Source organism: Numida meleagris, chromosome 6 (genome assembly GCF_002078875.1).
Source record: "Numida meleagris isolate 19003 breed g44 Domestic line chromosome 6, NumMel1.0, whole genome shotgun sequence".
NCBI lineage: Eukaryota > Metazoa > Chordata > Aves > Galliformes > Numididae > Numida > Numida meleagris.
The window spans coordinates 50,005,219-50,029,762 of NC_034414.1; the positions used below are offsets into that span (position 1 = coordinate 50,005,219).

A 24,544-nucleotide genomic window follows, 5' to 3' on the forward strand; every position below is an offset into this window, starting at 1 on the left:
GTGAGTGTCTGTAATGTGGTGTTTTCTATGTGTATGTGTTGCTTCAATGCACATGTGGGGCTGGAAGCCCTGCTGTTCTCCATGGAAGTACAAACTAAAAACCTGCCCTGGGGAGCTTACTGCCTCACTGGAAAGAGAAAGAGGACAGAGACACTTAAAATAACAAACATAAAAAAAATAAAAGAGAGATTGGCCTTACAATGTTGTATGGCTAAATGGGCCAGGAACAGACTGTGGTGCTCGAGTCTCCTTGGGTGCTGCACCAGGCTACACTAAGTATATATTTCTAATTTAATGTGTCGTAATTCTTACTGTTAAACAAAACTGGAGATGATGTTTGACAAACCAAGTGTGTGAATATGAATTCAAGCTTTTTATTTGATGAAAGGAATTGTAAGCATGATGTGCATATAAACAGGTACATGTGTGTGTTCGTATGCAAATACACACCTGGTGGCACTCAGCTGAAGGAAGATGCTTAGTTGATATTTTACAAGACAGACACATGAGGCTTGAGGCGTTGTCCCTAAAGCCCGTGGGAAAGTGCTCTATGGATCCAGCAGTCCTCTTCCTGCAGAGCACGAGTCTGGCATTGCCTGTGCTGACCTGCTCTGCTGGGGACAGTGCCTAGCAGAATAGTTCAGTACCTCATTAAAACCATATTCAGAAAAATATCTTTGTCTTATGTTGTATGATGGAGAGTATTGATTTATCCTTTCGGCTTTCTTGTAGCATCTACTGACTGGGCTCTGGAGTTAGCCAGATCCCCATGCAGTGGCAGTGGGGTATCTCTAATCCTCTTGATTTTAACAAGAGTTTAATGATATTTGACATCTTTCTTAAAGCTTCATTACTGCCTTGAGGCATGAGATTATGAGCTGATCTTGATCTTTATTGAAAAGTTTATACCTGGATGTGCAGGAAAATAAGCTTGATACACATTGTGAAAGCAATTTAAAAAACAAAGGAGGGAAGTAAGAACTGAAGGATTTGTGGGCCTGTTTAGATATGTTTTTACATTACATTTTTTAGTTAGCTTTATCATTCCAAATTTTACAGATGATATTTTAAGTTCTGGCACTGCTTGCCACCTTGCCTTGTCATGTCCACTGTGTGTGGTTATGAAGCCAAGAACACTGGAATCACACCCTCAGCAATTCAGTGTTGCCTTCTTCCCTCCAAAAAATGACACCTAGTCCCATAGTTTTTCATGCACACACTGTTTTCTCAGAACAAGAGGCAGCTCCCATACCAGAAGCAATTGGTCCCTCACTAGGTATGATGCTCGTGTGCCATGAAGCTGCCTCTGGAAGCAAGGCAAGCAGCCTGCAGGGCACAGAGATGTCCCCGTGTCACTTTGGTGCTATCACAGCAGGTGGCTGGCTTATCCACCTGTTTCATTAGTGCCTAATGAAGCACTCACTGAATTATTTCTCTCTGGCTCTGAGCTCAGTGCAGCAAACAAAACCTTCCCAGGATGCCCTAGGGCCGCCTTTCCCTGCCCTCTGCAGGTATTCCCTGAGCTCACCTTACTGGCTGTGCACTCTTTCTTGGAAAGCTGAACAGGGCTCACCTGTTCCTGGATGGCCCTGCACAGGGTTTGCTGGTAGAAAAGCTTCCCTAGAGAAAAGCCATGGCTCAACCAAACCCTTTGCCTACGGAACTGCATCTTTTGCTCCTCAGCTCATGCTATTCTAGCTCCTGAGGAGAAAATAACTCCAAGTTCCCATGCAATTGTTGTGTTTTGCATTCATCAGTCACTGGTTAGAATACAGACTGCCCTAGACAAGACGTGGATATCCCATCCCTGTGGAACTAACCGTTGGGTTGCAGTCAGCACTACCTGCGCCTGCTTTCCAGCCTGCTAAATATCAAATACTTTCGTGCACAATAGCACGAGTGCTATGCACAGGAGAGAGGTAAGAGAGAAAACAGCTCTGCTCCAAGAAGAGCTGGTGACCTCCACAGCCTTCACCCATCCTGCCTCCATTGGGGTTCCCATTGAGGTGACACATGCATCACCCATGCTTACCCTTTGGGGCAGAATGGAGTAACTCCATTTCTTCAGGAAAGTTTTTAAAGATCAAGTGGAAACTTGAGTTATAGGGAAAAGTGTGAATTGAGGCAAAAATAGTTGCTCCTGCCGCTTTTGAATGGTAGAGGAGACACTGACCTTGCTAGCCTTGGAGCTACCTCATTGCAGAATACCTCCTGTTCACACCGTCACCTGTATCGGTTTTTTAAATTATTTTAAAGCTGTTAGAACTACCTTTCATGTGCAGGGTAGCCCAAACTATGCTCCTGATGCTGAGATGAAGTGCACCTGTGCCATGTCCTTTACATATTAAATATGATCCCAGCTGTCAGAGTGCAGTTGCTTGCTAGAGGGGTTGCTTTAGCACTGAGTTACCTTTCAGCATTCAGAAAAAAATAAGGTTTTTACTGCATTCAGAAAAAGATAAGTTCTTCTTCCATATCTTATCTGAGACACCAGCATGAAAGCTTATAAATACTGTGCCGCGATGGATAAAGAGACAGGATCAAGCAATTACCATCATATTTTATGCAAAATAACTGAATAACAGCTTTAGAAGTGGAGTCAAAGGCACACTGGTTTCATGCTGATGTGTTCACTAGCACTCCTGGTGCACTGAGGACAGGTTCTCTCTAATCACCTTGCAGCACTTGGTCTCTGCATTGACAGTGTTATCAGGTAGCTCCTCTCTGCATCTCATTTCTCCCATTATGCTTACTGAGCAAGCACAAGCATGTAGCTGTGCACACAGGGGGCCCTACAGTTCCATTTGTTGATTTTCCTAAAAAAAAAAAACCAAAAACCTGTGCACACTGCACACACCTGTTATCAAGGCAGCTTAACTTGTTACCCTGTTAGCTTGCAGGTATGTGAACCAATGTTAGGGTAGGGCATGCCCATTTTAAATACCAGGCTTGTTTTTCACGCTCTGGAACTGTCTTTAGACCTTATCTCCACCACAAAATTTCACCAGTGAATGATAAATCAGTTTTTACCTTGAATGAACAGACTTCATGCAGAACCCCTGTGCTCACACCTGTATTTCAGCGTAAGGAGGATGTGCTTTATGTTGGATTAAAGTAATCTTACAGGTGAAAGGATAAAAGATAAAGCAATTGTAATATTGGGAATGACGTGCTTAAGAGCTGTTCAGTTGGAGATTCCTAAAATACAGTGTTATGTAAGGTAAAATGAAGTTGTGTACAACATTGCTAGGGATGCTTTTTGGGGCACGTGTTGCTGTCCCAGGCTCATAGTACTGCCAGTTGCCATTTGGCATGTTCAGATTAAGAGTACCTTAACTGTGTTGATAGCAAGTCTCACCTGTAGGTAAATGCAAACAAATGTTACTTGTGCAGGCATGGGCTGGGTGTAATTGAGTTACTTAATGTTAGCCTCCCAGGACCGGTGAAGCTTAATTAGGGCTGGTAAAGCTCTTTGCAGTTCTGGAGGTAAACTTTGGCCAGTTTGTCAATGATATTATAGAAGGTAGTTAACATCTGATGCTATAAAGGCTGCGGAGGCACCCCGCCTGCGAACAGCGCTCTCTGAAGGTGTATCTGCATGGAGTTAACGTTTAATAGAGGCGTGGTAAATGTAGCATGAGTGCTGGTGCTGTGGCGTGAGTCCAGCCCTGCCCTGCTGGCCACATTCCCTCTTGCTCCACTGGGTGTTTCTGCTTCCTGTGACTTTATGTGCCCTGAAGGGGTTGTGGGCACTCTCCTGAATAGTCAGTACCACAACGAAACCTTCATGGGCCCCAGCTCTGCCCACTGCGGCTCTCTGTCACAGCCGCCATCTGGCCACGGACATTATGTCTGCATGGCCTGCTGTGTCATCCAACGCTGGTTGCACCAGCTTGGGTCCCAGAAGCAGTGTAGACACCCTGCTTTATCTACATGCTTTATCTAGACTAATTAGGTAAGTGCTTTGTCCAGGATAATTGTCTCTGCTAATGAGCCTGAGCGCAGTGTCGCTGTCCAGTTCCTGTGCTGGCTCCTTTCTGTGGCTGCAGCTGGGTGGCCCCTGGCCATGCCAGGACATCTCCGAGATGTGTGATCCCCACCAGGACAGCCAGATGGGCCCAGAGCAGTTCTGCAGCTCCTCACAGGGAGCAGAGGGGCAGCGCTGAGTTCTGCTCTCTGTGACAGCGACAGGGCTTGACAGGGCATGAAGATGCATCAGGGGAGGGTCAGGTGGGGCTTAGGGAAAGGTTCCCCAACCCTACTCTGCTTTCAGTGCTTAAAACAAATGAAATCCTTCAAGTGCTCAGGTTGGGCTTTCCACAAAGTCCAGGTTGCTCAGGGAAATGGACTTGGTGTGGCCATTTTCTTGTGTGCATGCAGGCAGCAGTGCTTGCAGTTGTAGCATGAGTAAAGAGGAAAAAGAAGGTTTATGTCCAGTGGGTGGCAGGGCACAGAGATGCGGGAGGTGCCAGGAGCAGCCACCAACACCCAGCCACCATCACCCACTGCAGGGAGCTCTCAGTCACCTCCAGCCATGGGGATGGTGCTCAGTGCTGCAAACCTTCTCCAAAAAGCAGGAGGAAAAAAAAACAAACAGGGAAAACTTCGGTGCTCTCCCAAAATCTGCCTTGAGCTGAGTCCAAAGATGCTTATATAAAGCACAGTTCATTATTACAAAGCAACGAAGCGAGGAAAGATGGGATGTTCACAGCACATCTCCTGCATTAATTAGTTGCTAAAGATGCAGATTGCCACAGCTATGGAGCCATGGATGGGTCAGAAGTGGAACTGTCTCTCGATTTTACTGAGAAGTGCTGTTCCCAAAGGCTGGCAGAGTAGGAGGCAGCTTGCGGTGCAGCCTGCAGAGTGTTTAAATGAGGGTGCCATTACCAGGAGAACTTACTGGTCATGCTTGCTCATGTCTGAGAAATGCCTGGAAGGGTGGAGAGAAGTTAAGTATGGAAAAGTCCACTTGAATTGAAAAAAGCCCTCAGTCATACAGGTGGCTGCTGTATGCACCCCACAGAGCACACATGTGTGAAACCAAGCAAAAAATAATTCCCATATTCAGTATCTGTGTGAGCTGTGGCTGAGCATGCTAAAAGCAAACTCAAGGACGAGAGAACCAGGGAGCTCTGCTGTTGCAGAGCATTAAGGGGTTTGCAGACTGCATCAGATGGTGCATGAGTCTGCCCAGAGCTCCAGATTAGAAAAAAAAAATCTACCAACATTTGTGTTTCTGGCAATTGATAGACTTAAAAGCTTGCGTTGGACTTGTAAATATGTCGGCCAGCCTCCACAAAATCTTAGTTGCCTAAACAGGGTGCATCTAACCATCAGGGTTTGCAAGTGAAGGTTTCACACTGTAAAAAAAAAAATATTGGTTTCAATAAGATCACAGGGAAGATGTAAGAAGCAGTTATTTCTTACGGCTGTAGGTAACTTAAGCATGACAAAAATGAATGGAAAACAGAACGCCCTGTTATCCCGGGACAATGCTACATACAGCTTTCCTCAAACTCTCTTCCAATCACTTCCAGTCGCTGCAGGCCTCTGCAGTAACACAGAACAGTTATCCCCGTGCCACAGACTGTGGCTGACCTCTACAACTGGTTTACGTGCAGAGGGTTGGGTGCTCTCCCTCACATGGCGTTATCTGATCAGCTCTCACTCCATTGCTTCTTGTTTTACAAACTTCCTCCTCTTCTAGTCACGCTTACCTTCTTTTGTCTGGCTTTTAGGAGTGCTCCACTTCTAAAGCACCTGGAGAGGAAAATCATGCTAAATAAAATGAATGTGTAGAAGTCAGTAAAATAGAAGAAAAAGAAATGTAGAGAAGATTTATAGGAACAAATGATGTTTTGCAGCACTGTGGTGATTTATTTAAGAAATCTCAACCTGTAAAACAAGGGAATTAATCATTACTTAGAAAACAACTATTACATATCTAAAGATGTCTAAGAGAGAATTAGGTCATTTGAGGGTCCGTGGAATCACGTACCTTGTGCATCTGTCCAGCTTAAAATAATATACAAATAAAAATATCTGCAGTTTTGTCAACCAGTTCTGTAAAGAGTTATTGAATGTCAATTATTTACTTATTTGAGTCTGAAGTAGTGTCTTCTGATCTTTTTTTCTCTTTGTGGTTTTTGTTTTTTGTTTTTCTTTCTATCAAAAGAGGAGGACATTTGTATAGAAACTATGGAGAAATCTGCAATTTCAAAGCATAGTAAGAGCTTTATGTGCTTCATTTTAAGGACATTTCTTATGTGACCAAGTAATCATAAGAACAAAATGCTGCCAACAGAAACAATCATCTAGGGTAGGGTTCTTAGCACGAAATAAAAATAAGGACTAATAATGCATGGAGCTCATTTCTGCATAAAGGAGAAAAATTAAGTTGTTTTTATGAAATGAGGGAAAAATTTTGTGATGAACATGGCTGAGGCTTTTCATGATGGAATTTTTTAGCCAGTGACAGGAGTAACTGACTTAAACCCTGAAATTCTTTCATCACAAGTCTGCTTATTGAAATATCTCATGTGCATGTGTATGTGCACAAGAAAACCTTGCAGCTGCTTCACACCAAAGCCCAAGGTCCAGTCAAGTGACACTACTATGGGGAGCTTGGTCCAGTTCCACAAATTGGGCATGGAACTTAATGTCTCTTCTTACCCCCTTACAGAAGAAGTGTTTTTTGAAAAAATTATCAACTGCTGCATTTCCAGTAGCATTCTCTTGTTTTCTCTGCAGGTCCAGCTGCCCAGCGCCAGGTCCAGAATGGACCATCTCCAGATGAGATGGAAGCACAAAGGAGGTAAGTTGGGTCAATTATGGTAGGCTTCTAGTTTGTAACTGGGATGCAAGGATGCAGTCCTTGCTCACTAATAAGCACTGTTCCTTCTACTCATACCTGCTTTGTCTTGATTTTGAGTGTTCTGTAGTTGATATTGATTCTCTAATGACTTTTTAAAGGGTGAAGTGAACTGAAGTCCTACGCAGACTCTTTGCTCAAAGACAAGTGTGAGGCATGCTGAAATTCAGAGCTGACAATAAAACATGTCTAAAATCAGTCTATAGAGTGTGTGTTTCTCAAGCAAATTAAGAAAGCCTGTCCATACCCTGCTCTGGGTCGCTTCCTGGCATTTGCTAGTCATATTGTGCCTAGGAAGCATCCAATGGACAACATACACTGTCAGGAATAACAGGCTCATTTTGCATATGATTGCTTCCAGAATCGGATGCCATTCCTTTTATGAATGCTTTGCTCTAAACAGGCTAACAAATGAAACTATAAAATCATGCCTGTCACCTTATGTGCATGTCTCAACTTAGTGCCATTATTACATGTAGCACCAGCGGTAGTCTCTTTGATGTCAAAGGGAAAGTGCGCAGGAGTGTCCTTCCACTGATTCCTTCTCCATAATGAAACTAGGAGGATGATCTCATTTCAGCTTTGCTGATTCAGCCAAGACTCCTGTAGCAGCAGTATCTTCAGCTACCCCTGCCCAGCAGAAGATATACTCGTCCAATTCTGAACAAACAAGCCTCCATGTGATTCTCTCTTCCATTCTGGAAGAATTATAGGGAAAATGTAGGGAAACTACTTCCCCACTCATCTTTATGACTAACCCCAGCTGGTCTGAGGTTTAACAGGGATTTACAGGAGACTATTAAGTGAGTGATGATATGTCACTCAAGCTTGGTAAGGGTTACTCTGATAGTTGAGCTATCAAAAAGGTGAGGGGACAGCTCCTGCTTTGTGCCTGTGTGCCACGCAGCCTGGCTGGAAGACGTGATCCAATGCTGACTGAGCCGGTGGGAGCTGCTGAATGTGCAGACTGTACAAAATTCAGACCTCACATTCAGGTGTCTATGTCTGTACATTCAATGCATGACCAACTTTAGTTAAAGATTTTAATTATTGATTTTTTTTGTTTAGAGATGGTAAAAGCGCTTGGAGTAGATATTATTCTACTGCCACAGGGCACATGGTTCTGGGAAGGCTTCTTTTGCTCCACTGGACTGGAATAAGCTATGCCAGTAGATGCACTTAGATATTATTGCATCTGCACTAGAGGATTTTCAGCTTTAATTATGCTAATGCACTCTTAAATCATAGAGCAGGCCTAATTTTAGGCCTCTGTTTTTTTAACATCTTGTAAGCAGGCAAGGAAATCAAGTTATCATAAATGCCATGCAAATTTGTCTGTTTTAAAGAATTTTTAAAGACCTTTACACAAATGTTTAAAGGGCACATTTTAAGTCAGAGGATGCAGTTTGTCCCTTCTTGTACTTTATTCCTGGTATACTCTTTAAGCAGCCTTGTACAAATCTCGGTCTTTATTTAGTTCCACTGGAACAAATTTGACTTCCTAAGAGTGTAAGAACTTCTCCTTTTAGCATGTGTGGGAGGATGTGCTTGGCTGGTACAAGCTGCTCCTGCCGAAGGGCAGGCAAGGCTAGCATGAGCCCAGAAGACTTCAAATGCCCATTCTGACCCTTGTTCTGAGGAGCACCTGGCTCCTGCATCTGCTCCAGGGGCTCAAGCAACTTGTATTCCTCTTACTCACCTTCCTTTACAGATCTGTACCTCTGGAGTTTTCCACGTCTGTTCTCCAGATGAACCTAGAATTTCCCCAAGGTTTAAAGAGGAGAGTACATGTCAAGTCTTTCATCATCAAATCTTGCTTATAAGTGCCAAACTATTGCAAGGGACAGCATGCTTATAGTATGTCCATTTAGAACTGAAACTTCAGCAGTGCAACTGATGCTGTAGTATCGGTGTTCAGCACATAGCTATCCAGTAAGAGCCAAGATATGTGCTGATTTCTGTTTGGTTTAGATTGTTCTAGCTGATATGAAACCACTGGATTCATCCAACTACAGCTGTCCCTCAAAACCTTCCCCTTTACACTCTGTACGTAGAATAATTTTTTCAGATGCCTGTAATGATTTCCTAGAAACTGCCTGTATTTGCTGGATCGTATGACCTGAACATAAAACCAGTTTAAGATTGATCTGTCCATAGTGAATAATTTTAATTGTGGATTTTCCCAGCCCATCTATTAAGTCAGAATTGAAACACAGGAAGATTGTTTTGCAAAGTAAGACTTTCTTTTTGTTTCTACACAACATTGACTTTATTTTTATGGGTATTTTTTCCTTTAAAAATATATTTTATTTTTATGTAAATAAAAAAACTGCAGACTCATTTGAAAGTACAAGTAGAGCAAAAATGTAACAAGGAGACATTTCTAAAATATTGTGTAAGGAATCGTTAAAGTGTTGCCTGTAGTTAATCTTGCCTCGCTGTACAGAACAAGAAATAAAGTTCTTGTAGAGAAAAGGAAAAAAAAGGTAATTTCAGAATTGTGTTCAGTGTTTGCATGTTAAAATGCACCTGGCTGTTTTAGCAATCTGTCTTTTTAACCACGGGATGGCAGGAAGGGCCTGTCACGGGGGCAGCATCGCCAATTTCTGCAGTATTGCAGCGTGCGAGAGAAGCCCTCTGCTGATGGATCTGGCAACTGCGATCTCTGGAAAGCGAAGCCTGAGAAAAGGCTTCTCACTGAGTGTACCTGCTTGGGCAACCTGGGCGCTGGCAGCTCCTGAGGATGCAAAAAAAACCAAAAGGCAGTGATATAATTACATGCTGAGCATGCGTGGAGGTCCGGGTACTCTTGGCATGGGCATGTGTCACAGCAGGGTGGCTCTGCTCACCTGCAAAGCCGGCAAGGGACAGCCCTGCAGCAGGGCATACTGGGCTTTGTGTAGTCAGCAGCTAAATATAGACAAAATATACTATATTTTCATTCTAACTTCAAGTCCTTTGGGTTCCTGATCTGTGAAAGTCTACAGAGCGTGCCATTCTATGTGTGATGCCCCTTGCTCTTCCCCAGGGATGCTCACGTGTTTTGGGTTGGGGACATACGTGGCCACTGTGCTCTCCTGGACTTGTAGAACCCACCACCTGGACATGTCTCACGTAGATCCCATTGTGGAGTTTCCTGACATGGATCAGGCAGCCCCTTGCCCAAGCATCTCTGGTGTCCTGCAGGTGCCAGGCCCTGCCTTGATTGCACATCCTCAGCACCTGGCACCACTGTGGTCAGGGCGAATGAAACCAAAACCACGTCTGTTCTCTGGAACAGCATTTGTGTGGACTGGCTCACGCTACCCGATACATACATCTTGAGGACCTCTCAGTACATAAAGCTCTTATGAATAATTATAACAAATACATTATGGCTGAGGGTTTTTTCATTGCTGTTTCAGACAAGTGATGGAGCAGCAGCAACAGCGCCAAGAATCTCTGGAAAGAAGAACTTCTACCACAGGTATGTATAAAATACCTGGAAACAAAGCAGCTATGGTCGCTCCCTGCTTTTGACCTCTAGTTGTAGTTGGGTTTTGCATGGTTTTATACGCATGGTTAAAAATTACAGAATCACGGAGTGGTAGATGTAGGAAGGCACCTCTGGGTCTTCTGCTCCAACCCTTGCTCCAGCACCCAGAGCAGGGTGCCCAGGACCATGTCCAGGTGGCTTTTGAAGATCTCCAAGGAGGGAGACTCAGCAACATCTGTGTGCATCCTGTGCCCATGCTGGAACAAGGGTTTTAGTGATGATTTGATTTTAAAGCATTTTCAGCAACGAGGCATGCAGATAGAGCTAGACAAATGTGGGGCTTGTCAAAGCTGGTAAGCAGAGGGGGATTTTTTGGCTTGCCAAAGCTCCACGGCCACACAGCAATGACACCTCATTTCCAGAGGACATCAACACAAAGGGGTGGCTGTGCCAATTCAGGGCTGCCCCATCGCTCTGTGGTGCAGTCAAATGCAGCACAGAGGAAATGAGAGCCCTGGAGTCTCATCTGTGGGGATTTTGTAGTCATGAAGTGAGGAGTCTTCTGTGTGCTTAATGGAAAATGCATATATATTTAATGAGCTTATGAAAATCTTCTATAACATATTAAGTTGCACAAAGCTGAGTGAAGAGATGACAGGAATAGTTTATAGAGCGTGGCTTGGTCTCTGTGAAAGATGGCAGCAAACAAGCCATGATGGTCCTGTTTGGTCTTTTGTTTTAGAGGGAGTTTCTCAGTTAATCTGGTCACATTTATGATTTTTTTTTCTCAGCTGTTATAACTTTTCAGTTGATTTTTACTTGAAACTACCTCAGAGGTAGACACCTTAGCTAGTGACAGAAGTCTCTGGGCTGTGTCTGGGCAGAAGTTACAATGTGCTCTTCTGCATCAGGGAACACAGCCAAAATCCCACCCGGGCGCCTGCAAGGAGTGGGATATGGCCCCTGGGGAGTTCAGGCCATCGCCTCCTGGCTGCAGAGCAGCCACCACTGTGTTCAAAACGTCCCTTGCTGCTCCCCTGGTGTGAGGTTGATGCTTGCAGCCACATCAGATTCCTGTGGGCACGCTGGCATTGGAGCACACAGCTCATTCTGAGCCATGGAGTGCTGCTCCAACCAGCCCCGGTTCTACTGAGGGCTGGAAACCCCTTGCCAGGTGCCTGCACCGTCTCTTCTTGGCTTTGTTTGAGCTTCTGTTTGCATTTATTCTGTGGTCCCCTTTTCACTATATTGCTTTGCCTCAGTTTCGTTCCTCACTGCATACCCATCTTTTTCTTCTTTCATTTGTGTTTTCTGTTCTATTAGTTTCCTCCTTGCAGATAAGCATGTCCTCTCCCCCCTCCCAGCACCAGCCTCCTTCTCCTGTCTCTGGTGCTGCCCCTCTGCCACCGCCCCATGCCAATGCCCTCCCTGCCCCACCGGCTGCCCCTGAGCTCCCTGGTGAATCCTCTCTCCGATGCCCATGGAGAGCCAGAGAGCTCCTGCACAGACACTCAGCCTCTGAGCTGCTGACAACCGCAGGTTTTTCCCTTCCATCCTGCCCAGCCCTCAGGACTATACCACCACGGGTCAGGCGGGCCTCGCTGTCCCCACCACCTTCTCATCCCTCTTCCCACTTTCTGTTTGCTTCCTGCCAGCCCCTCAGGCGCTCCTCTCTCTGTGGTTCTCAGCCTTCTGCAGCCCCTGTCACAAACACATCCCTGGGGCAGGGGGCTGATGGCCTACAGTCGCGTGGTCCCACTCTCTTGCCTGTGATCGCTGCCCCATGCAACAGGGTCAGGGGACCCACAGACAAAGCAGGGCAGGAAGCCTTGCCCAATGTGCCCCTAAATGGCCATCCTGAAGCTGTGGGCTCCTCTAGGAGCCAGAGGAGAAGCGTGGTGGGGGCCTTCTTGCTGCGCCTAGGGGCTGCACCTGCCTCCCAGCTGCCTGCAATTGCCAGCGCTCCTGGCTTCTGGGGCCAGGCCCCTTCCCTGTCCTCCTCTCCGTCCCCTCAACCCCCACAGCACTGCCATCAGCCCATGTCACACTATCTTCCATTGCCTCCCCCTTACGCTGCTGGGCCTGAGGTGACTATGCCCAGGAGGACCCTTCCTTACATGACTTCATCAGCCATTTCCCACTTACGTAAGTACTGATTTTGAACAAGTTGTGACCTGTAAAAAGCTGTAGCTTTGAGCTGTGTAAAAAGCCGCATTCACGCTGCCCATGACTGCTAGAGAAAGACCTGAGATCCAGGACTACTACTGCTGTATGTGACATCTGAAACCAAGGTGGAAAAGCACGGAATGCACTCAGGAATGCCAAGGACCTCCCAAGCTAAAAGCGCGACAAAAACAAGAATTACAGTGCAAGGGCCCTGTAGTTGAGTTGCTGCAATACATGCTCTTAGCGTATTAGCCCAGGAGGAGATTTTTGTCATTTGGCAGAATCCAATTGCTTTTGGCAGTGAGGTCTGTACAAAGCCTATATTCAGCTGGTCCAGACCTAGTGGATGGACTCTTGTAAGCTAGAGGCCAGGTCTGCAGTAGACTCGTTGTCTGTGTGGCAGTATTGATAGAGGATATGATTTTTATTATTTTACTTGAGTGGTATTTCTGTTTCCAGCAGAAGTATGACACAGATTTTGTTGGAGCTACGCAGGATCTTCTGCACTTATATAATTCCTTTACTTCTAGAAACTGTCTTCCCACTGTGAGCTGCATTAATAGTTGAGGGCAAACCTTCTTCAGTGCAGGCAGATCAAGAGCTTGGGTCTGCACTTTGCATACGGTCTCAATTCCTAGTGCTTGTCTGAAGCCTGCTGAGTTAGAGCAGCTACACGTAATGCCTATTTGCAATTCAGATCACAGTTTTTGTGTCTTGGATCCATTCCTGTCAATAACCACATACAATTCTTAAATGACATGTCTAGAAAAGAAAAAAAAGATGTTTCCATCCACTTTCTGCTAAAAATATTACTACAGCCACTGGAGGCTCAGTCAATCAGCTCATATAAGTCCTTGAAATCCACTTAGTTCAATAAAGTTATTTTAAACTTACATCAGTCCATTATTTTGACTCAGTTCAGTTTTTGGCCTCAGGCTAGCCTCTAATTAGGTGGATGCCGTTTTGCAATTACAATTAACTGTACCCACGATGAATTACTATTATGTTTGCGAACCAAAGAGGGCTTGAAATGTTTAATGCATTTCTAATAGCAGCTATGGTTCATTTCAAGAATGAAATTGGGAGTGTGAAATAATACAGAACGAACCACAGAAATAAGGCAGTGCTATAAAAAAACCCTAGATAAGAAGAAAACCAGACCGCTAATGATAATTTTTAAACATTCCTCAGTTAAAATCCTCCTGCCTTTCAAAGTAACACTTACTGAACAATTGAACCTTTGATCATATATCAAGATCAGCCTCTTCTGGGAGCATAATATAGGGAAATAACCTCCTGACGGTGTACACATTTGGCGGACGCGTTACAGGCAAAGCACTCTGTCGGGATTAACCACCTTGGTCAGTCCCTGCAGCCAGCGAGGGCTTTACTGAACCTTGGTGTGGTGAGGCTGAACTCCCCACTATTATTCTGTAAATCTGGCCAAAGCCATACAACGAAACACACATATACCGTAGAACAGAAGGGGGTATGCATTGTAGCCCATGCTTCTGCTGGGAAGCTGTTGTCAACAGAAATCTGTGCTGCTGCCTGATGCAGTTTGTAGTCCACATGTAGAAGGCAATAAGAGGAGCAGATGGAAGGTGCCTCTTAGGAAGTGTTATCCATGCTTTGATTTCAGCGTAGAATAAAGTACTAGCTGAGAGGAGGAAAGTTTGTTATTAGAGACAGGGTCTTGCAGGAGAACACAACTGTAGCTGATTGACCATTGATGCATCCACCATTTAGAAGGACGCAACCCCAGCTAATTGAACATCAGTGCATCCCCCGATCCCGACACAACTGGAGCTGACTGGTGGTTGATACATCCACTATTTCCCACTCTTCTGCTTGTGTGGCACTTCCTTGCATTGGTCACTCATGCTGTCAGGCCACAGCCCTGGGACAGGGAATGTGGTGCCGCGTGTGAGCTGGAGGAGATGGTTCTTGGTGTGTAATTCATCTTCTCTGCCTTTCAGGCCCAGCCCTCCCACCCGGCCATCCCAGCGGTGCTTCAGTGATCCCTGCTTCATCTGGGGGCCCCCCACCTCCGCCACCCCCCCCAGTCCCTCCACCCCCCATGGGTGCCGCTCCCCCACCACCACCCCCGCTGCCAGCCGGCGCTGGCCAAGGTGCTGCCAGTGAAGATGGGTCGGTGTCAGGGCTCGCAGCGGCTCTGGCTGGTGCCAAACTGAGGAGAGTTCAGCGGGTAAGGAGGCAGCTGGGGGCTGCCAGGTGGGCTCTTCGCTACCGTGGGGAAGTGAGGCCTGGCTCGGCACAGGGTTCTGCAGAGCCAGCAAAAAAAATCTGCCTCAGCTTGATGGGCTTTTAGATGGGAGTCTGTGAAGCAGATAAAGCTGAGCAGGCGGAATTGGTAGAGCGGTAGAAAGTTTGGTAGAATTTCTGCTCTTCAGAAAACAGTGGTTGGGAAATGGCTGCAACTTTTCACAGTGCCAGGATTTCATTGCTTCTGCAAAATCTACCCTGTGTATCTACCACAGTAAACTGCTGTTTACAGGCATTGTACATCCTCAAAATCACCATCGTAAACTGTTGAGGCCTCACATAAATAAATGTCCACTTAGGTAGGGGTTGTGTAACCTAAACGTAATCGCAAAGAAACAGTGCTGTGGGATTTTTCATCATTCATCCATATATATTGCCTCACCCAGACTGCTACTGAGTTTATTAAGTTCTACGTATGTCTCCTTTCCAACCCAGAGCACTTCTAGCCTCTGGTTGTGATCGCTGCTCCTGATAATTAGGAAAACTGATCATTAAAGATATGGTTTAAAATTAAACTATTTTCATTAATTTCAATGTTGATTTCTGTCTTAAGCCAGAAGATGGTTCAGGAGGGTCCAGCCCCAGTGGGGTCTCTAAGAGCGATGCCAATCGAACAAGTAGTGGAGGAGGCAGCGGAGGACTAATGGAAGAAATGAATAAATTACTGGCAAAAAGGTTTGTACTGAGATTTCAAGTAAGCCCTGACATGAGCTCTGCAGCAGACTGTGGATGAGTCAAGGTGCTCTCCTTTAGGTTGAGCAGTGGGTCACTTTGGTGCCTCTTGCAATTTGATAAGTCCGGCACAGGCCCTAGTCACTAGCATCCTCTGGTGTTTGGTATGAAGGTGGAGGTGTTGTGGCAGTGGTACCTGGCGTTGCTGTAGAGTTGTGTTGCTATAACAAAGCCTCCAGAGTGGTAACTTTCAAAGATGGTGGCAAATGCATCCTCTGTGATTCTGCCATTTACCAAATCTATTCCAAAGTTATTATTTTCAGAAAGAGTAAACTAGGAAGGAAACTTTATATGCAGCACAGTCAGGATATTGGGCACAAAACCAAAAACAGAATAACAAGACAACATCTTGGCAGGTAACTTATTATTGATTCTCAGTGTGTGTAAGACAGTCTAGCCAATTTATTCTCCGACAAGACAACTTGTGATGATATATCAAGCTACCAGACATTTAAAAGCACTCTATTACAATTATTTTTGCTTTCTCTTTTCCCCTCCTTCCATCAGTAGTGCTCTTTTAGACTGTAATTCACAGGTTCCTAGTGACAGATGTTTGGTTTTAGCTCTAAAGATATTTTATTTTTTTACATACGAGTAGAAAATAAACATATGACAAGGATAAGAAAGAGTAGGTACAGTTGTATGATGTGCAGAGATGGAGTAGGGTAAACAGAGCTCCCAGTGCAGAGGGTCTGATTCCAACTTTTGTCCATGTCTTAATCATTTCAGAAGAAACTCTAAACATGAACTGTGGATGTAATCTTTTGGAAAGCGTTAAATAAATACACAAAGCTAGAAAAACAGTTGCTATGCTCCGCATTTCTCTGTTAAATGTGGCTTGAAAATATTGCCCCCCTGAGTCATTACGTTAAAGTTTGGGTTCCTCACTTCCATCTCAAATCCTACGCAATCTAATGTATTCAGTCTTTGTCAAGCTCTGTAAGGTGAACTTAATAAATAATAACTCTCACCAAAGCTTGAATTAGCCTTCCCACGTGGAGGCTGGTGCCTTGCACAGGAGGTGTGCTGCTGGAGGGCTGACTCTGTCCTGTCTCATATTCCTTTGCAAAGGAGGAAAGCAGCGTCGCAGTCAGACAAGCCAGGTGACAAAAAAGAAGAGGAAAGCCAAAATGTAAGTGGATTCCTCATGGTTGTGCTCTTGCAAATATGTTGATGTGCTGCCTTGTAAAGTCCTGTTCTCATTCCTGGTGTGTGTCAGAGACTGACAAGCAGTGCTGGCCCAGTAATACATACTCAGTCAAAGCTAAATGTGACTGCTTCTACCTTTCCTGGGAAGAGCACACTAGAAACAAGAACTGCCTTCCTATTCATGGGTGAGGTATTGTTCAAACAAGGTCAATTGATGATTTTTCATGGTCTGTTCCATGTGTTTTAGGGGATAGTGGATTCTTGCCCCTAATGAAGATGCAATGAACCCTTCTGGCAAGTCATCTTGAGATCAGGTCCATGTATCTTACTTTAAATTTGCAGCTTCAGCTGAGCTGAAGTGGATCATCAACCCAGGGGGGGTAATCCTTCATGCAAGCAAGAATCATCTCACTGCAAACCCCAGTGTGTGTATAAAACACATCTCTGGGAGGGAATGAGAAACATTGCATTAGCTACTAGACTTTAGAAATTACAATGTGTTCATAATTCACTTACACTATAATAAGACTTAGGATTCATTCTGCGTTAACCAGTCTGTCTGTGTGCTGTCCACAAATGCAACTGAACAAGAGTTTTGATATGACACTATCTTTACACCAAACTTGGTGCTGTAGTCTGAGTTCAACATGCAGATTAAAACACTTCTTTTTACATGCTGCACTGCTAAAGCATGAGAGATCACTCCAGATTTGAGAGGCCAGGATTAATGCCATGTCCCTCTCCATCATTTGCTGCTCATAGAGTATCCTTGTTGCCAGCCTGTACTCTTGTGAAGGCCCTCTGCCATGGCTGTGAGTTCGTAAAGCATCTCATGTGCCCAGGCACCAGTTAGCTTCTAACTATTCAGCCTCTGCTATCTTTCTGCCTCGTGTTCTCTCTCCTTGAAGCTCTGCAGGAGTTTGCATCCCCACTCGACCTTCCTGATAGTGCCAAACTATGAAGAAGGATGTTTTAATCTGTTTAGTGTGTATCTTGAGCACACAGCGTGGTGGGCTCTCTTCTGTCAAACTTGGTGCAATTTTGTTTTTACCATACACAGTTAATACTTTGCCTTGAGTGTATTTGGAGGGCAGCTAAATAATGTTGGCATCAGAAATATGGGTTCGTGTTTTATGACCTGTCAGCCATAAATTGCAGAAAACAGCCTAAATCTGTGATATAGAATGTAACATTCTAGTTAGGAGAAGCATTGAGTGATATCATTATTTATATTCTGATAGTACCTGGGCCACTCTCACCAATACCAGTGTCTGCCCTGGGCTAAAAGGCTGGGATGTGACATACTGTTCCTGCAGGTGGCTCAGTTTCCAAAGTACAGAGCGTTTCTAAATTTGATGTATGGATATTTTATATTTAGATTTCACCAGCCAGCACTCTTCAGTGGTAACTCAGCCTGCTTTGGAATTCAGAAATAAGAGTGGTTCAGTGGAATCACGGCAAAGTACTCATATTAGCAAAAAAAAAAAAAAAAAGAGGTATTTTCTCATGCTAAATGAGGAGTCAGGTTAAATTTTCAATGGAGTTGAGCCTGTACCCTGATAGCAGAGCCTGTCAGATGTGCTAGAAGAGAACTTGATTTTGTACCATGTGTACTGTGACTGGTCTCTGGAGCAGAAGAGGACTCTGTGCTTCATCTCCAGAATTAAGTAATGCCCTATTTTTCTCTTCCTAGGATGATGCTAGCACCTCTCCTTCAACCAGTACACGAGGACCCACCCAGCAGCAGCAAAATTCATCAGGTATTAAAAATGAACTACTAGCTTTTTAGTTATCTTCTTAATCTAGCGTTCTGCGTCACCTTGGGACTCTTGATTCATTGCCATCTGTCAGAGCACAGTAGGAGTAGCTAACAGATAGTTTTCCCACTAACTATTGTTTCAAAAGCTGTATGTGGTAGGAAATGGTAACTTAATGCACTTCTCAGCCTAGGAGCCAAGAGCCAATCCAGTTATGGGGCTCCAGGCATAAAGCATCTTCACTATTGTGCACCATAGCCCTTTGAGGGCAAATACCTCTATTACATCATTTGTGGTAGTGCAGTTGTATTGATCTGTACAGCTGGGGGTTTGGGTCTCAAACTGTTACCCATCCTTAACCTAGTAACTTGTTGCAGTAGGCCTGATCTTGGGAGTTAGTATGTCTAATTAAGTAGCCCCTAAAATATGTTTTTCCTATGATGATTCAAAATAATTGTATCACAGTAGATAAGCTGCAAGGCAGTCAACTTTGCATTAGCAAATCGTCCTTGCATCAGCCTTGGCTTTCATACATGCTGAAAGAAATATCTCCCAAGGGAATGAGTATTTAACCATTCCAGCTTCCTTTTGGAACGAAGCCATTATTTGCTTGTTTTGCAAGGGAAGGGGAAGAAGTCAGTAGAAGGATGCCCACATGTAAATGAGGAACCGTATCTAGAGACTTCCTGGGAGTGCCCATAATTCTTCTGAAGAGCTTTTCAGGACCTCAGAGAGGACCAAATTCTTGTGTATAAGGTTATGTGCCATTCACGTCTCTGAAACAGCACACTTTATTTTGGACTATTTGCATGGGAGGAGTCTGGGATAACAGGAGGCATTTTCAGAAATGAGGGATCTGTAGTGTAGTTTGGGGTACGTTCTGTTAGCTAGCAATGTAAACAGCATTAAATAAATACTCTCTGTGGAAATGTCAGTTGTCTGGGGGGGATCACACTGCTTTTTTTTTTCATATACATCCATTTTTTTCTGCCAACTATGCAGACAAGAAACATAAGCAACACTTAACTTGTATTTCTTGATATCAGCATTTTCTTCTTTTCTTTGTACTGTTCCAATTCCATGTCTTTTTAGTATCACTTAAGTGTCTGGTCCTCCATTAAAGGGATCCCTAAGCAGATTTTTGCCAGTACTTTCTCTGCAATGTAGGCAACTACACTCACTCAGCACTTTTCGTTTCGTGGATCTTTCTAAGTCACTCATCCCCACTGAATGAAAGCAGCTGTATAAAATAATCAGTTTCAGGATTTTTTATTATTAGGGAAAAAATAATAAGCAGTAACTTTTCTTTTTTGTTTTCCAGACTCTGGGAAGAAGCCATGGGAAAGGAGCAATTCTGTAGAAAAACCCGTATCTTCATTACTGTCTAGGTGAGTGGTGCAGGTTGTCTCTGCGGCTGGCTGGCAGTCGGGATGGTCACGCTGTCCCTGTGGCACTGCACAACTCATGTCTCGTTTCATTCCATTGCTGTAGAAATCCATCCATGGTGAAGAGCTGTGAAGCTAAGAGCCCCACACAATCCCACGTGTCTTCTAGGTACTGGCTAACAGCCCGCCTTCTTACCTGTCTTGACTTGTCCTTTGGCGAATCCCAGTGCTCAGCACTGATGTTTGTTTTCTGTCTTTACTCATTCTGTTCTATCTGCTCTGTCTGTCCCTGCACAAAGTTGAAATGGTGTGATGGTAGCGTGTTGTGTCAAAGGCTTGTTCCACGGAAACAGCCTCCTGTCAGGTGGGCACAGGAGTTAATCACACTTAAGCAAGTGCTTAAAGTGTCTGTGCTCATGAATCGAGGGCTTGGCAGTGTGCTGTGCCAAGTGGGTGGGAGGTTCTGGAGCATCGTTTTACAGCAGGTTCAGGATGTCTCTGCCAATAGGGGAAGGTTTAATTGTCCAACTTCAGTAGAAATCCAAAATCAAAGACAGAAATGATCTGAATAGCCTACAACATGGCAAAGTTTTTCCTCTGCAACTGCAATGGGTACAAGAGAAAGGAGAGCAAAGCTTGGTGCAATAACTTCATATCATCGGGCCGTGGAAAGCCCCAGACACCAGACAGGGCATTCAAAAATATGTGGAGAAAGCTGAGAAGCCTGAAACAGGAATCCAGCAGCGCCATTAGTGAAAACAGCCACACTGTGTATGGTCACCTAAGTTGTTACCCGTGGAGATGGAAACAGGTTTGGTATTGGGCAGTGAAAGAGAGAGACCTCTTCCAGCTGGCCCACCTCATGTTCCTGCAGTACTGAGTACTGAGTTGCTCAGTTGTGAAAGTGCTCATGAGTGAAAGGAGTTGCTTATGGTTACCATTTCTGCAAAGCGATGCCCCTTGTTTTGCACTGTTAACTTGTACAACAGTGCTAGCAGTCTGCAGAGAGAAAATTGCCAGTGGGAACTATCTGCATGTACTTACTGCTGTGCTACAGATGGCAGAACATGCCCTGTCCAAAAATCAAAGGGCGCTTCAGTGTTCCTAGGGTGAAATGTAGTCGCCTGCTTTCCTAAAACCAATGGGACACTGCTGTCTGAGTTTCCATTAGATACAGGAAAGTCCATTTCTTCTCCTTGCAGAAAGGAATGAAATGTGAGGTATTTAAAGCAGCCATCAAGTTTGTGCCAGCTCTTTTCTACAAAGTCATTCCACCTCGGGAGGAATTGAGTGGGAAAAAATCCATTGCTAGCTTAATGCCCAAGTAGTGTTCAGTGTTTGCTGCCCTTCTGACTTTCGCAGGGGGAGTGGGGCACTGTGCAGAAACTCCCAGCAACGGCCGATTTCCTTCCTGATCTGTTTGATGGCATTTGTATCTGTCTTAACTCTCAACTTCATGTTGAGATTGTAGCAAAGTTTGAAGGTTTTCCCGAGAAAGAATTGCGAGACCAAACACACTTGCAGAGGCTGTGGGATCTCAGCCAGCCGTCAGCTTGGGCCCCAAAATGATGGCAAAGTTATTTGAAACCTCTTCTCTGAATTATTTAGCATGATTCATTTCTGAGATGTTTTAAAATGGTTAAAACAGCAAGCCAGACAGCTTCTGCTTCTTTATGTTACTTCATAGCCATCAGCAGAGTTCAGCTGTTGGACTAATAGTCTGTGAAGGCTGATAACACCCAAGAGTATCAGGCTTTAAGGGCAGGTTGTGTTTGCTTTTGAGTCAAGACAAAGTGCCTGTGCCATGCAGTGTTATCAGAAAGCTCTGTGTGAGTCAGGCCTTCCAAGGAAAGGATTATTAGGTTATTATTGGGTTAGCCTTCTGCTAACCTGTATTTTGCTATTATTTTAGCAGCTTATTGAAGCCTGGGTAGCCAAGACAGGGTGGTTGTACAAAAAAATGGATTAAGACAGAAAACTTGACATCTATCTTGCAAACTGTCAGTGCTGTAATGAAGTATATTGTTAGGTCACCTCAGTATTTTGTAGTTTAAAGTCATCGAGGACCACAGCCCCCAAAAAAGCCTGAATTAGGTTTCAGCACAGTTTTACGTGTGCTCTCTGCTCCGCTGAGGGCTGAGAGAAGCCTGCTTGAGGATGCAGCCCAGCAGCACATGGGGAGTCCCCAGTCCAGCTCTCCCATAGGGATGGTGCTGCTCTGGGGCTGGCTGCACCCATGCTGTTGTGGGTGGATCGCTCAGCATGCACTGCAGGCAGCTGATGGGCCGGCGTTTTGTTCTGTTTTTCCCTTTACCAAGGATGAAGCCAGTGAGCAGCAGCAATGATGTGGCTATGGATGCCTTAGATTTTGATCGGATGAAACAGGTGAGTTGAAAGGTCTTTTCACACTTGGAGTTGACGAGCTACCCATTTTCCCCCATGCATGCGCTGTACAAGCAAAACAGCTGTTCAGTCTTCTGGTTTCCTCTACAACTAGGTGCTTAGAGAAGGGATAGCTGGTGAGCAGCAAGAGAGCACAGTCTCATTGCTATTTGAGCAAGATGTCTGTATGGAAATGTGCAAATAAATGCCCCAGCCTCTGCTGCACCCTTGGTGTGGGAGTGCAGCCATAGCTGCAAGCAGCAATAGGCTCTGAGCAGCCGTGGAGGCGGGGGACCCACCACAACCGTGTTAAACTTGCGTTTTCTTCCACCAGTCAGAAGGAAATGCTGAGCAGCTGACTTGTGTTTTGTCTCATCAGGAAATATTGGAGGAAGTTGTAAGAGAGTTACACAAAGTGAAAGAGGAGATAATTGATGGTAAGAAAGAGAAAAATCATTATTTTTCTCACCTTTATGACTAATTTCCTGTAGATAAGATGACAGGCACTGCAGAGAGTTCCCTGGTGTTTTCAGACTAGTCTGAGCGGCTCTGATTTATATACGCATCTGAAGAAAAACCTTCTACCTTAATAGAACTTTGGTCATGACACTGTATTCACGTCCTTTATTTTTATGCTGCTGACACGCATTTTCACCCCAACCTGTGAGAAATTCACTGGCCTTTGCCTCTCACAGGTGGGAGTGGGAAAAAGGGCTGGCCCATAGCCCATGGCACATCAGTTTATCACAAACAGGGAGCATGAAATCACTTGCAACTGGTCTGACACAGGAAGGGACAGAGGTACCAAACTGGAAACCCTTCCCGAGCATCCTCTGTAGGATGCTTGTGCTCAAAAGACTATTTCAGTTAACTCAATCTGAATAGCCATGTATTTTTCTAACTCAGTGAAATGTATCAGCAGTTTTTTTGTAAATTTCTTTGCATTTTGTGACAAAGTATGTTTTTCAAGAACAACATAAGACAGCATAATGCTGCTATTACTGACATGCACAGCAAAGTACCTATTTATCTGAAGCCTGCATTAGGGCGTGTGAAGATCCACATCTAAACCCTGTGTTTCCCAACTTAGCTTCATACAAAAGGGGAAAAAGAGGAGACTGTCAAACAGCTAAAAGCCATGCCCGCTGCCCTTGCCCCAGCACCATGTGCTCACAACAGCTGGGCGGTTGGCATTTGAGGATACCCTTGCCCTTATGCTATGGTCCCAGCAGCTTGGCCCTCAGAGACTCCCCAGTTCATTCCAGTGCAAAATAAGACATTCACATGAATCGCAGATGCCACTTAAACCACTACTGCAGTTTGCAAGCCAGCAGCTGACTGCTCACCCTTACTCATCCTTTTACCCTCCACTCATCCTTTTACCAGCGTGTACTTTCTGCAAGCTCTGTACTTAGCATTTTCCATGTGCTGGGTAGAACGCTGTGTGCTAACTTTTTGGTTTGGTTTTCTAGCCATACGGCAGGAGTTGAGTAGGATCAGCACAACATGATTGCAAAGCATTTGGACGGTACTAAGAATGCTAGGAAGATCGAATCATTTCTAAATGTACCAAGGTCACGCAGGATGGTGAGAGTGGACACCGGCACTGTCTTTGTTCTTATACCCTTTTTATTAGCAGACTCAGCACACTTTGAAGCTTGCTGCTGCCTTGGATTTGCTTCATTTTAAAAGTCTTAATCTAAAGAATATTAAATTTTAAATTTCTGGATTTTTTAGATTTCATCTGACACTGCACATTGGATTTGTCAGCCTTTTTTGTATTTTGTATTTGCTTATTTAAATGTATTACCTTTCTTTTTAGTAGTAGGTAAGAACACATGTGAACCATTTGCTTTTGATAGATGACTTCAAAGTAATTTTACTAGTAGTCTGCAATGTAAATGAAGATCCTTTGCCAACAGAAATGTATTGTGGCATCACCAGAAGAAAACAGAGACATGTTAGTTGTCAGCCAACAAGTTCTTTGTCTCAGAGTTATCACAATATAAAAAAAATGGTACGTCTGCATCACAGTATCTGTGTTCATATTGGTAATAAACTGTTTATTGTCCACATGGCCCTGCCTTTGTTTATATCGTTAGCCCCTTCAGCTTCTCCACCTTAATGTCACCTGGGTATGTTTCCTTGCTGGCATGGGGAGGGTGGTGATGAGGACTCACTGGAGGGTGCTAAGGTCAACGGAGGACAGTGGCTTATGGCTGCCTCAGGCCACCACTAACTGTCCTGCTGTATCTCCTCAGTAAAAACAAAACCCACCCATCCCATCACTTGCACCTGTATGGGCTTTTGGGAGGAGAGGGCATCATTCAGAGCAAGG

General features: G+C 44.6%; 1 protein-coding gene across 5 annotated transcripts in view; it reads left to right on the forward strand.

The window, feature by feature from the left end:
* The window catches only part of EVL (Enah/Vasp-like), a 135,610-nt gene extending 111,327 nt beyond the window's left edge, over positions 1-24,283 (forward strand). For 4 of the 5 annotated variants that reach the window (XM_021402224.1, XM_021402223.1, XM_021402222.1 and 1 more), the window contains exons 4-14: positions 6,754-6,817; positions 10,279-10,340; positions 14,495-14,724; positions 15,355-15,476; positions 16,605-16,665; positions 18,376-18,442; positions 19,761-19,827; positions 19,931-19,993; positions 22,143-22,209; positions 22,586-22,643; positions 23,679-24,283. In XM_021402224.1, coding sequence (XP_021257899.1) covers positions 6,754-6,817; positions 10,279-10,340; positions 14,495-14,724; positions 15,355-15,476; positions 16,605-16,665; positions 18,376-18,442; positions 19,761-19,827; positions 19,931-19,993; positions 22,143-22,209; positions 22,586-22,643; positions 23,679-23,716 — 899 coding nt within the window. In that variant the 3' untranslated portion in view covers positions 23,717-24,283. The remainder of the gene's footprint in view (positions 1-6,753; positions 6,818-10,278; positions 10,341-14,494; positions 14,725-15,354; positions 15,477-16,604; positions 16,666-18,375; positions 18,443-19,760; positions 19,828-19,930; positions 19,994-22,142; positions 22,210-22,585; positions 22,644-23,678) is intronic. The other variant, XM_021402221.1, reaches the window with a different exon arrangement.